General features: G+C 55.0%; 1 protein-coding gene across 1 annotated transcript in view; it reads right to left on the reverse strand.

Moving 5' to 3' along the window:
- CACNA1H (calcium channel, voltage-dependent, T type, alpha 1H subunit) overlaps window positions 1–12,640 on the reverse strand; it is a 63,796-nt gene that overhangs the window by 21,238 nt on the left and 29,918 nt on the right. The window contains exons 5-18 of the mRNA XM_006897502.1: window positions 10,873–11,109; window positions 10,493–10,626; window positions 10,019–10,116; window positions 9,658–9,817; window positions 7,858–8,179; window positions 7,588–7,680; window positions 6,090–6,849; window positions 4,610–5,049; window positions 3,033–3,184; window positions 2,247–2,432; window positions 1,994–2,111; window positions 1,486–1,641; window positions 1,280–1,370; window positions 984–1,192 (exon numbers count right to left, since the gene is read on the reverse strand). Coding sequence (XP_006897564.1) covers window positions 984–1,192; window positions 1,280–1,370; window positions 1,486–1,641; window positions 1,994–2,111; window positions 2,247–2,432; window positions 3,033–3,184; window positions 4,610–5,049; window positions 6,090–6,849; window positions 7,588–7,680; window positions 7,858–8,179; window positions 9,658–9,817; window positions 10,019–10,116; window positions 10,493–10,626; window positions 10,873–11,109 — 3,156 coding nt within the window. The remainder of the gene's footprint in view (window positions 1–983; window positions 1,193–1,279; window positions 1,371–1,485; window positions 1,642–1,993; window positions 2,112–2,246; window positions 2,433–3,032; window positions 3,185–4,609; window positions 5,050–6,089; window positions 6,850–7,587; window positions 7,681–7,857; window positions 8,180–9,657; window positions 9,818–10,018; window positions 10,117–10,492; window positions 10,627–10,872; window positions 11,110–12,640) is intronic.

The following is a 12,640-nucleotide window of genomic DNA, read 5'->3' on the forward strand; positions in this document are numbered from 1 at the left end:
GTAAGGAGAGACAGGTCTTTAGAGAGGGACATCATGCTGGGTAGAGTAGAGGGACAGCGCAGGAGGGAAAGACCCTCTATGAGATGGATTGATTCGGTGACTGGGGTAATCGGGATGGGTGTGTCAGAGGCAATGAGATTGGCACAGGACAGAGCATGGTTTAGGGCTATTGTACATAGGGTCGCTATGAGTCGCAAACGACTCGACGGCACATAACAACAACAACAACGTTACTAAAGCAAATTAGTCCATTCACATATACTTTGTATTATTAATTACAATACCCATAAGGTAACAAACAGCACTCTTCCCACTTCCTCCTTGTGATTCTCATTTTTATTAATCATTCTATCCTACTTCCTGCCTTCAGGGCTTTTTCCTTGGGCAAACTCTACTGCAGATTTTCCTAAGGAGTGAGCCCCTCCTTGTCGTCACAGGTCACCTTATATTGGACTATCTACTGTTTAGCTGATGAGTGGCTTTGGTTCTAGGTCCGAAAGATAAGTCTTGAGAATTCCATCAGTCTCTATCTAACCAGTAAGCCTGGACTGTTTTATGTGGGATTATATTATTCTTATCTTAAGTTCTGTTTCATATTTTTAAGAGAATTTGCTTTGAAAACCCACATGAGGCAATCTGGGAGAAGGAATGGGCGGTTTTGTTCCTGGTGGCTCATGGGGCCCCCACCTGACCAATTTGTAGCTTGAGTCAAGGTCTCTGTTCTGCATTTCCCTCAGAAACAAGCTGCTCACTGCTCGCTCTTATCTCCTACTGTGATTCGAAGACAAACTTCCTGGGTGATTTCCTATCAGAGGCTGAGGCGGCCACTCTGGGCCACCTCTGGGCCGGGCTGTGGCTTCCGGCATAGGCTCTCTCTTCCGGGATAGTGCTCCCCAGGGCATGAGGAGGTGTCAGGGTCTGGCTCATTTTGAGGGGCCTAGAAGGAGCCGACTGGTAGAGCAGGGACCTAGGGGGCTCACTACCTGAGACTTCTGGTCTCCCAGCTGGGGGTCCACGGAACCACTGCTGCTACGTCGAGATTCCAGCAGCCCAGGGGCTGAGTCCAGGTGAGGGGACCCCTTAGGAGTTGGAATGGGTGTGGCTGCTGTGTGCATGATGAGGGGAGGGGGCAGGCTGCTCTGGGCCTCCAGGTGCCCATTGGGGGTCATCACCAGGGAATACATCTTCATCTCTGGGTGGGAAAAAGAAGAGGGAGTTGATTGAGCCCGGAAACTTTCCACAGTGTTCACTCAGGGGTCCCCACCACACACACTCATACCAGCTGCCTGCAGGTCCCTGAGCTTGTCCAGGTCCTCTTCTAAATGTGCCGACGTCTTATCTTCATCTGTGTCAGACCTGTTGGCATCGCCCTGGCCCAGAGTGGATAGCTGTCTGGTAAGCCTCCACTGACCAACTGCCCTCATTTCCACCTGAAAGTCTTCACTTTCCCATCTCCACTTAGAAAGCCCTCCCTCCTCCCCTCACCTCCGCCTGGAAGCCTTCCACAAGGATGGCCACTAGTAGGTTGAAGAGCACGTAGTTGCCAAAGGTCATCAGGGCCACGAAGTAGAGGGCGGCCCAGGAGGAGGTCGAGGCCATGCCGTTGTAGAGAACCACGTTCCAGTCCTCCTGAGTGAGGATCTGGGGGGTGGGGACACGGAGTCCTCAGCATGGGGGCCAAGGCCCCAGCTCCCTTCTCTGTGGCAGGACCGACTCCCTCATTGCTGTCTATGCCAGAGGCTGCCGCAGACCGCCTTTCATCTGCCACCCCACATCCGTGAAGTGAGACCCACCCTCAGAAGAGCAACCCATGGGCAGCCCCGTCCTCTTCATGTGCCCACTCTACATAAGCAGAGCGAGAACCACTGCCTACAGTGCCTGAAGTGGTCCACAGACTGTCGTGCCATCCTCACCTGCCTCCAAGCTCCCCGCCCCACGTCCGCACAGAGACCCTGGTCCCGAACACACTCCACTGTCTGCTTGGCCCGCTCACCTGGAACACGGTGACGATGGCCCACAGCAAGGAGTCGAAGTTCTTCCGGTCGGGGACGGTGTCACCTGTGTCCGTCTTCAGGCTGAACTTGCAGCCAAAGAGGTGCATGCCCAGGATGCTGGGGAGGGCGGGGTTGGGAGAGGGGTGGGTCCGTGAGGGAGGGCGGTGAAGGGGCAAGGCCGCGGGCTAGGCGCCAACCAGGGCATTGCTCAGGTGTGCCCCACGTATGGACCTGGGGAGTTGGGCAGGTCACCTGAAGATGAAGATGAAGAGCATGAGCAGCATGCAGAAGGTGGCCACATTGTCCATGGTCTTCATGAGCACCACAAGCTGGCGCCGCAGCGCGGGCATGAAGCGGACCAGCTTCAGCACCCGCAGCAGCCGGAAGGTCCGCAGCACTGACAGCCCGCCATCTGCCTGCCCGATGATCTCCCAGACACTGCAGTCAGGAAGGTCCCGTTCTTACAGACCACCCTACACCGGTCAGGGAGCAGGGCCTGTTCTCACAGCCCACCCTCACCCTGGGAACAGGGAAACTGAGAGCTGTTCTGCTCAGTCCTACAATTGGGGAGCAGGTCTGGTTGCATCAAGGTGCCAAGAGGCAGCCTAACCAGGTCCCCACCTTGAACCTCTTCTGTCCCTGCTCAAGGGCCCTTCTCACTAGAGCAGGAAATCCCATGCCTCCCCTGGGATTTGCTTCTTTCCAAAGGACAGCTTAAGGGGGTTCCCCTAATTCTCTGGTTCCTTTCTGTATTGACTTTGGTGTCCAAACTCTTCAAAGCAAATGGGACACAGATGACTCCTTAAATGGCCAGTCTGCCAATGTTGAGGAAAGCTCCACTGAGATTCTAGAAGCTCCATCTGAGACAGCAGCTTGATCTGTGTGTATGTCTTATGATCCCTGCAGGGAGGAGCTAGGGGCCCAGACTGCATTGGTCATCAGTACCCACGGGCGGTTCCCATCTGAAATACCCCCTCCATTGCCCTGGACATGCTCTGGGGGAAGGTTGCCCAGTGTGCCTTCCCTGCCTTGTCCGACCTGATGACCACAATGACACTATCGAAGATGTTGTATGGGTTGCGGATGTAACCCAGTGGTCCACAGGCCAGGAGCTTCAGCAGCATCTCCAGGGCGAAGAGACTTGTGAAGACCACGTTGCTGATCTCTAAGGCACTGGTCAGCTCGTCGGGCTGCAATGGACAGGGGGCACTGTCAGGGCCCCGTCGTGGCTCACTCCCACACTCCAGAGGAGGAAGAGACCATGAGATAGTATGTGGCCTCACTCACTTCCTCCCTTCTTTCTTTTAAAAGTTTCCTACACTCACATCTGACATACTTTGGGCATGTTACAAGGAGGGACCACTCCTTAGAGAGAGACATCATGCTTGAAAGGATGAAGGGCCAGTGCAAGAGAGGAAGATCCTGGATGAGATGGATTGATTCAGTGACTGGGGTAATAGGGGTAGGTTTATCAAAGACAGTGAGGTTAGCACAAGATAGTGCAGGGTTCAGAGCTGTTGTACACAGGGTCACACTATAAATCACAAGCAACTTGAAGCACATAACAATTATGTAATGTATGCATGAAAAAACGGAATTCATTTACACAGGTAGCAACTGGAAGTGAATATGGATGCAAAAACAGTGTAGGAAGAGGCTGCAATAAATTCACTTTAAAAAGTTTTCTCTATCATCTTTTCTTTGTTGGCAGTAACTTTAACTTAATATTCTTCTCCTAACTCCTTAACCCTCTCAATTTACAGTTAAATGAGGAATGAAAATACTAGCAAGATGTGCATATAATTTGTTGTATACATCGAGTCGGAACCAACCCACAGCTGACTGACAGGTTTTCAGAGGCAGTTAATCACACAGGAGGGGAGAATGCCCATCCTTCTCCCGTGGAGCAGCTGGTGGCCTCAAACTGCGTGCCTTTGGGATTGCAACACAGTTTTTTGCCACTAGGCCACCAGAGCTCTCTCTAGATACATTACAGATATAATATAGTTATATATTATATAATTAATAACTAAAAGTTAATTAAAATATGAGTATACCTTTATCATCTATCTTTATATACATTACAAAAATTTAATTTTGTCTCCCCTTCACTTCCCTATTCTATCATCACTTCCTCCCTTACTCGGGGTGCTGAACACTCCTCTGAGTCCTTCTTTGGGGATTCTTCCCCTTGCCTAGGTGGGACATATGCCACTCAGGGGTCTCTTTCTGCAGGAATTGGGTCAAAAAAGCTCCATGTCCAAGAGGTGCCCGCTGAAAGCCCTCACTGTAAACCTTCATCCTGGAGTCTGGCGTCCCCTCACCAACTGGGAGACCTCACAGGCAGGCTTGTCTGTGCCTCTCCTTGTGACCACTCAGAGGCAGCTCTTGCCCAGGAAGACACAAGTGTTTGCTTAATGACTAATAAAAATCCCACATCTGACACCATGCTGCTACAGCCCGCCCCTAGAGGTCTCTTTCTGATGCTTCTTATCTCAAAGATTTCCCATTCCAGGACCACCTGTAGAGCTGTGTGTACAGCCCCCAGGGACACCCCCCCCACACACACACACACACTGACCTCAGGCTGTCCCCCAGTCACCCACACTGCTCACCTGCTCATGGTACTCAACGCCCATGCTCAGTGTGTTGACCAGGATGGCCACCATGATGCCACGGTTGAAGTACTTGCTGTCCACGATGTGCCGCAGCTTGCCGCTGAAGGCAGCCCAGAGCCGGACCAGCCCACCGGGCTCACCCGGCCCCTGCCCATGTGCCCGCCTCCTCGGCCCACTGCCCCAGCTGGGGGTCTCAGGGGCAGGAGGCTGCAGAGGATCCCGGCGGTCACCTCGCCGCACGTCCTGTGTGAACTCGTAGACTCCATTGCTGTCGGAGTCGCCACTCTCAGAGCAACTGAGCTCCAGGTCGGGATCGTTCAGGGCGCTGGCACAGTAGGGGCAGCTCTTGAGCTCACAGGTCAGTGTGCCCGCCTGGGGGCTGGGCAGAGGGCAGGGTACACTCAGGCCCGACAGGCGGCTGGGAGTCCGGCCGAGTCCTGCAAGGAGGGACACGCTTAGGAGGTGCTGACCTGAGCAGCCTGGGAACCCACATCTCCAAGTGAAACGTTTCAACATCCTGACACCCGGGAACTCTGGTGCTGTCTCATTCAGAAACAGGGCCTTGGAGATGCAATCACAGCCCGCTCCTGAACAGCACTGGCGTGAACTCCGAGGCTCTGCTTATAACAACACCAGGACGAACCAAAACGAAGTCAGTTCCGACTCCCAGTAACCCTTGCTCAGGGTTCTGAGGCCGTAGATCTATATACAGCAGGAAGAATGACCATCTTTCTCCCCAAAAAGTGCCTGGTGGAGTCCAACCACTGACTTTCTGGTTAGCAGCACAACACATAACATGCTGTGTCACTGGAGCTCATGAGCATAAGGACCATATTGGGGGGGAGAGTGGAAAGGCAAAGGAAAAAAAATGAATAAAGCTGTAGTGGCAGCTCGGCCAGTGGCACTTTTTGCCAAAAATGTTTTCAGTTTTTGTAGGGTCACTGTTTTCTTGGCGAGGCTTCCATGTCAAGGGTGAGCTGTCAGTAACTATGTTTTTAGCAGAGTGGCAAGAGTCAGATGTGGCGATTTGCCTGTGTGGGGTACCTGCTCCCCTTAAGCCCCACACTGTCACAGACCAAGTGTTGTAACATGCAATCATGGTGTAGGGTGGGGTGTCTGTCCTAAGATCAGAAGAAACTGGGGGTTGGGAGGGGCCTTAGGCTAGCAGGTTTGGGGGGCTTTTACGGCCAGATTTGGGACCCTCATAACTACAAGGCAAGCTCTGTGCTCCTGAGCAGCCAATGGCTTGGGGCTGGGCTACAGATGAGGAGGGGTCTGCAGGAGAAGGGGGCCTCCTCATTCCTCTTCTGTCCTATCCTTCCCGAACCCCTTCTTCCAGTACCAGGAGGTGTGATTTAATTCATTTTACAGAAGAACCTGAGGCTCAGAAGGATGCCCCCACTCAGTTGGCACAGCAACAAAGACCAAGTAGACACCAGGGCCCCCCACTCCCCAGTGTGCAGGGTGGGGTCCTCACCGTGCTCCCCGACCAAGTGCTGGATCTTCTCATAAGGGTCAGGGCCACTCAGGCCCGTGGGGCTGTGCACCCCACTGCCCAGTGCCCCCTTGGGCCCAGGGCTGGTGCATCCCTTGCTGCCTGCCCCCGAGGGCAAGATCGTGGGGTAGTTCCTGGCACCCAGCCTGGTGGCCAGTTTGAGGCCAGCAGCAGCAGTGGCCACAGCATGGGCTGCCCGGGAGCGCTCTTGCGGTCCCTCCACGTGACAGTCGGCATGGTAGACGCTGTGCACGGCATCTTGTGGCCCGGGGCCAGGCATGGGCTGCGGGGCACTGGCGCTGGCACGCACCAGCCTACAGTCGGGCTCGGTGGGTCGGCGCGGGCTGTTGTGACTGAAGTGGTAGTGGTGGTGGTGGTGGTGATGGTGGTGGTAGACAAGGTGATGGATGGATGCCATGCGCCGGCTGGCCCGACCCTGCCGCCGACCCCCAGAGCCCTGACCAGGCGGAGCAGCATCTGGGTCCACCTGCTTGCGCCAGCGGCTCTGCCAGCGGGCATAGATGCGCAGGCCACGTCGCCGGACCTTCCTCACCACGTGGCCCACGTACTTGAGCAGCTCCTCGTAGCAGCTGCCCGGCTCGGAGAAGCTGGCCAGCGTGCTGTCGTTGGACAGGTAGCGTGCCCGCTGTTCACGCATCAGCTGGTTCTCCCGTTGCTTAGTCTCTGAGAACTGGGTGGCAATCACCACCAGGCACAGGTTGATCATGAAGAAGGAGCCCACCTGCAGCAGGTGAGCGGACAAGAGAGCTAAGTCCTAGGTCTGCTGCTCCCACCCTATCTGTTTGGCTCAATGCCTTTGGGTGAGGGGACACAGATACTGCAGAGGGTGATTCCTGGGATTCCCCTGTCTGCCTGCTGGGGCACCTCAAGGGCAGGCCCAGGTCTCTGACACCCCTGTGTACCTTCCACATAGCCTGGCCAGGCACAGGTCAGAAGGCTAAGGAGATCAGGAACCCCAAAGCAATGAAAAATCCAGACTCACTGCTATTGATTCTGACTCAGAGTGTTGGACAGAGCAGAACTACTCCAGGTTCCTAAAGGCTGTGAATTTAAGGAAGCAGAAGGCCTGATTTCTTCCTGTGGTGTGACTAGTAGGTTTAAACTGGTGACCTTCTGAAGAGCAGTCAGACATTTTAACTACTGCACAACCAGGGCTCCACCTTGTAACTCCCACCCACTGGCATCGCGTGGAATCTAAATTAGAATCACCTTATAAGACACAGGAGAAGTGCCCTGCAGTGTAACCAGAGCTATACATCTTAAAGGGAGGAGAGTGCCTGATCTTTCTCCCAAAAAGAAGCTGGGAGATTCAAACTACTGCCCTTTCGGTTAGCAAATGAGTACTTCAGCCACTGAACCGCCACACAGAATGGAACTAGACGAGAAGGACCCCGAGGGACAGATAAGCTAAGAACATGGAACAAAAAGGGCTGATGCCAAGGGGTGTCCCCACACTCACGATTATGAGGAGGATGAAGTAGATGAAGTTGTAGAACGAGTGGGCATCCATGACGTAGTACATGATATCCACCCAGCCCTCCAGCGTGATCACCTGTGGAGGGGAGATGGTGACAGGGCCCTGAGCACCAGCCCATGTGGCCCTCCTGGCTGGCTCCAGTGCCCTGGGGACCCCATCTTCTCTCATGTGGTCCAACCCGGCACCCCAGCACATGTACATGGGGATTCCACCCTCCAGTACGCTCCTTTCTCTCAATTCCTGCCAGCCCACCTGGAAGATGGCGATCCAGGCATAGCCAATGTTGTCAAAGTTGATGGCACCATTGTGGGGGTTGACACCCCCCGAGCGGCACACATTGTAGTACTGGTTCCAGTTGATGCAGCCGTTGCGGCTGGCGGCCCCTTCTGGCCCCTCAGCTGGTGGCTGTGTAAAGGCCTCCCAGCCCAGCGTGCACTCGCGACGCAGCTCACGGCGGCTGGGGATGTGTGAGCACTTCTGCATGCCGTTGTCCCGGTGAGAGGAGCAGATGAAGGGGTTCTCCTCACCCTCCTCCGGCTGGTAGTACGGGCGCAGGAAGCTCAGGTTGTCATTCCTGTGGGCAGCCACAAGCAGAGTGCACAGGTGAGCAGGAACATGGGCACAGGTGTACAGATGCACAGGGGTCCATGTACACATAGGACCCACAGGCACAAGTGCCCAGAAACCCAGGTGTACATGGCCACAGGTGCTCAGATCGACAAGGACATAGAGACGCAGGCACACAAGTGCACAAATACTTAAGTACACAGGTATACAAGTGTACCTGTGCCAGGGAGTTCCCGTTCCCACAGAGACCTCACACAGACTTCCCACCTCCATTCAATCTACCAAACGGAAGCGGGGCAGAGTCCACTGGGAGTGATCTTTCTGGACTGAACTTGCCCACTTGTGTGTCCTCAGTAGTGATCTTACCTGCAGATCTCACTCCCTTACCTCTGAATGGGCCTCCCTTGGTACTGACCTCTGGTCAGTGAAATGATTAAGAATATTTGGTGATATGCCCAACAGCATCCAAAAAATTTGCAAAACTGACTCCAACAGCCCAGGAAGTCCGTGTTTCCACCCCGACACTTCCCCATACTGCATCCTGCTTTCCCCTCCCACTGACTTAACCCTCTCTGTAGAGTTGGACCACTGAGTCTCCCCTTTTCAGCTCCATTACTTCTACATGGGCCCCACCCTTCTCTCATAGGCTCTCTATGTCCTACCTGCTGTGGTTGGTACTTTGCCCACTTGGGGGCCCAAGAGAGGGGGCTACCCAAATAGCAGTGGGCAGTCAAGGCTCTGTGGCCTTATGGTCCTGGATTTCCTACCTACTCTGAGCAGATGTGTGAATGAGTCCTTAGGATGAGTCCTGCTGGAGTCAGCCCCAGACTCTGGATGTCAAGAAAGAGACAGAGACAGACAAAGACAAGAGAGAAATATACACAAGGAGAGAGAGATATGGAAAGATGAAAAGAACAGGGCGAGAGAGGAAGAAAGAGATAGATACAGAAGAACAAGAGAATAGAGAGAGAGACAAAGATACAGAGACAGGAAAACAGTGAAAAATAGAGTGAAAGGAAGAAAAAAGAGGAAAAGAGAGTCATACAGTGATAGCAAGAAACAAAGAGAAATATTAAAGACAAAAAAAGGGAGAGAAAAGGAGAAAAAGAGTCACAGAGGCAGACAGCTCAACATAATAACAGTTCTGATTCAGAGAACCTGTAGGATGGAGTACAACCAATGGGGTTTAATCTTAAAGAAACAGACTGACCCATCAGGAATGGTGGTTGGACTCAAACCACCAATTTCTTGGTTAGCAATCCAATGCTTAGCCTATATCACCATCAGGGTCCTTCAGATATGAGACAGGAACCCACAAACCAGAGCTGTCCGCCACCCCACACAGGTGATTAATACTGAGGGAGGGGCGTGTCCATTCGGTGGGTGGGGCCTTTCCATGTGGCCCGCCCGGTTGGCCAAATGTGCTGAGGTGGGTGTGGTCACCCATGAGGCGAGGCCTGCGGGGGTGGAGCCTGGCTTGCGCACCTGGCAAAGGCGCTGTCCAGGAAGCAGCGGTTGCGCAGCAGGCCCGCCCACAGCTGAACCCCCACGATGCCGAAGATGAAGAAGACGAAGAAGCAGAGCAAGAGCACGTTTCCCAGCATGGGGAGCGTGTCCAGCAGCAGCGTGACCAGGATGCGCATGCCTGTGGAGAACAAGGGTCAAGACATTAAGCCTCCCTACGCTCCGGGATGCCCCTGCCCCAACTCAGTTAACACGAGGGTCACAAATGTCTGTACAGGGTCAGAGGATCACTGGGCCTCCCACCGCACCCTAGTGCAAACCAGAGACTCCCACCCCAAGCAGGCTCCCCAGAACTGGAGAAGGGGGCGGTAGTGTCATTTACTGGGCACTCGGTTGATGGCGCGTAGGGGCCGCAGCACGCGTACGGTTCTGATGGCTGAAAGGCTCACATTGTGTCCATCCAGGGAATACTCCATCATGCTGGGGTGGGTGAGGATGGAGGGTTTAGCGGGGGAGAGGCGGCGCTAAGACCCATCTAACCTCAGCTTCTCTCTACCGCAGCTGAGAAGCTTCTGACCCTGCCCTAGCCCAGGATGCACTTTGGTTCCGGGCCCCCTGCCAGCTAAGGGCAGGGTCTGCGTGAGGCCACACCCGCAGGAAGGCGGATATCAGAGCGACACTGAGGTGTTCTCATACTTGCACCGTGCTGCCCCGCATCTGCTCAGCTGCTATGGGCCTCTCCACCCTAGAGGAATCCCACCAGAGCGCACCTCCCCCTCAGTCCCTCCAAGGAACTTGCAGGGAGATGTCGCCTTACTTCTCGAGGGGCACGCCCCCCTCCCGCCCAAGGGCATACCCCGCCATTACGATGAAGAAGTCCAGCCTATTCCAGGTGTCGCCCAGGTAGCACTTCTGCCCGAACAGCCCCAGAGCAATCATCTTGATGACCATCTCCACGGCGAAGAAGGCGAAGATGAAGTCGTCGAAGGCCTAGCGGGAGGTGGAGGGAGCCCCAGAGCCATGAGCTGTGCCTCCCGCTGGCCTGGCTGGGGGTGGGGGGAGGGGAAACTACCTCTCTGAGCAGCCCCAGCAGACCTCACCTTTCCACCGCGGGCTCCTCCCCTTTCTTTGCCCATCTCCACACCCCAACCTCTCCTCGTTCCAGGCCCTCCTACTTCACCCCCTTTGCACCGTAGCCCACCCCCTACCCCCACCCTGTGTAGGTCCCGCCCCCACCTCCAGAATGTTGCAGCGCTCCGAGTGGCACTGGACGTCCTCACAGGGCCGAAACATACCCAGGGTCACGCAGTTGAGCAGGATGACCAGCATGCTGACATGCTCGAACCACGTGCAGACGGGGAAAGTTAAGGAAGGGTGGGGAGAAGAGAGGAGAGGTCCAGGCCCTGCCCCCAGCACCCCTCCACCTCCAGAGGGCCCAGAAGCTCTCCAGGGAGCGACCCTCTTCTGGGCCACCTGAGCTCATAGCGCAATGAGAAGCCGGGCTAGTTCCCCAAACTCTCAACCAGGTGGACACCTCTCCCACAGGTGAAAGAGGCCTACGCCGCTAACCGAAGCACGCTTACAGAGAGAGTCCTGCATGGGAGCCAAGGCCAACTGCGGCCCTCACAGGCTACCCCTCCCTCCCCAAGGCTGCGTCTCTCACGCACTTCTGTCCTCTAAGTGCTTCCCCATCCTCTCCCATGCCCCCCATCCTTTACTGCACTCCATCCTCTAACTACACCTCATCTTTTCATGCCCCCTCACCCTCTCACCCCCGAATCTGGTGAGAAGCGTGAGCCAGTTTGTAATCTGAATGTGCTACGCGTGCGCCCCTCAAAGTAAGCCCAAAAAGCAGGACCTGTGTTCTGAGCACCCAGAATGAAAACACCGCCCATTCTATAAACATCCATCAGGTGGCGCTATGACTCCACACATGGGATTCTAGAGCCACAGTCAACCTGAGCCACCAGCGCAGAAAAATGAGGTGCAGGAAGAGCAGAAGGGCACTTGGATGAGGACAGGCTGTGAGGAAGTTCCCATTAATAAGAAGAGTGCAAGTATCAATCAGTGTGAGTGCAAGCCACCCACACACAGTTGGGGGGAATGATACTCCCTGATTGGAGGTTGACATACCCCTAGGTGGGATCTGGGCACATCCCACTCCAGTGGTTCCAGTGCACCTATGGGAGGCTTTTTAATTTCTCTGAGGCCCCTGTTTCCCATAAAGGCCTGGCCCAAGTCAAGACACTGCAAGCTGGGCTAGGGAGAGGAGGTTTACTGCTCATTTTACTGGTCAACATGCTTGTTGACAATTACAGGGTGGCCAGGGCCTCGGTTCATAACCCCCAGCGGTGAGCAGGTAGCAGGGGCCATGAGTAAATTTCTGGGCACCCTCCTGATGAAGAAGCTCCCTCACTGCTGCCCAGCTCCCAGTTCTGGCCCCTTGTATCCCATGTCTCAGACGAGAGGCAGGAGAGTGGCCAGAAGGAAAGAGGGCACAAAGTCCAGCAGTACAGCTCCTACGGTGGGCCCATGGGGCAAGGCCTTTGCCCCCTATTACAGACAGGAACACCAAGGCTGGAAAAGGTCAGAAGTCTCCCTCAGAAGCTAGCTTGCTACACCACCAGCATCTGGGAGTCTGGCAAGGGGATCTCAGTTCACTCTCAGAAAGGATTATGCCCAGTCCTCTGTGGTGGCCACAACCAGAGATGGGGGGGGGGGGCTGGGAGGGGCTTGTGGGCTCAATGGGGGGCTCTCTGGCTCCTGTCTTGCAGGTGGGCCTGGGCCTGGCTGAAAGGAAAGGGAAGGTCTCCCATGGCACAGCCCTCAGCTCCCTGAGGGTGCCCCACAAGACACAGGCAGGCAAGGTGGACCAACTAGCAGGACACGCGCTACGGCCAGGAAACACAGCTCTGCCAGCGCAGGCAGCCACGCGACCACAAGTAATTACATGTTCCCGCTGAGGGCTTGGTAATTACACTTAATGGGTTCAGCAGTAACAAGT

This window comes from Elephantulus edwardii, unplaced genomic scaffold (genome assembly GCF_000299155.1).
Source record: "Elephantulus edwardii isolate Elephantulus edwardi_28Jun2011 unplaced genomic scaffold, EleEdw1.0 scaffold00209, whole genome shotgun sequence".
Taxonomy (NCBI): Eukaryota; Metazoa; Chordata; class Mammalia; order Macroscelidea; family Macroscelididae; genus Elephantulus; species Elephantulus edwardii.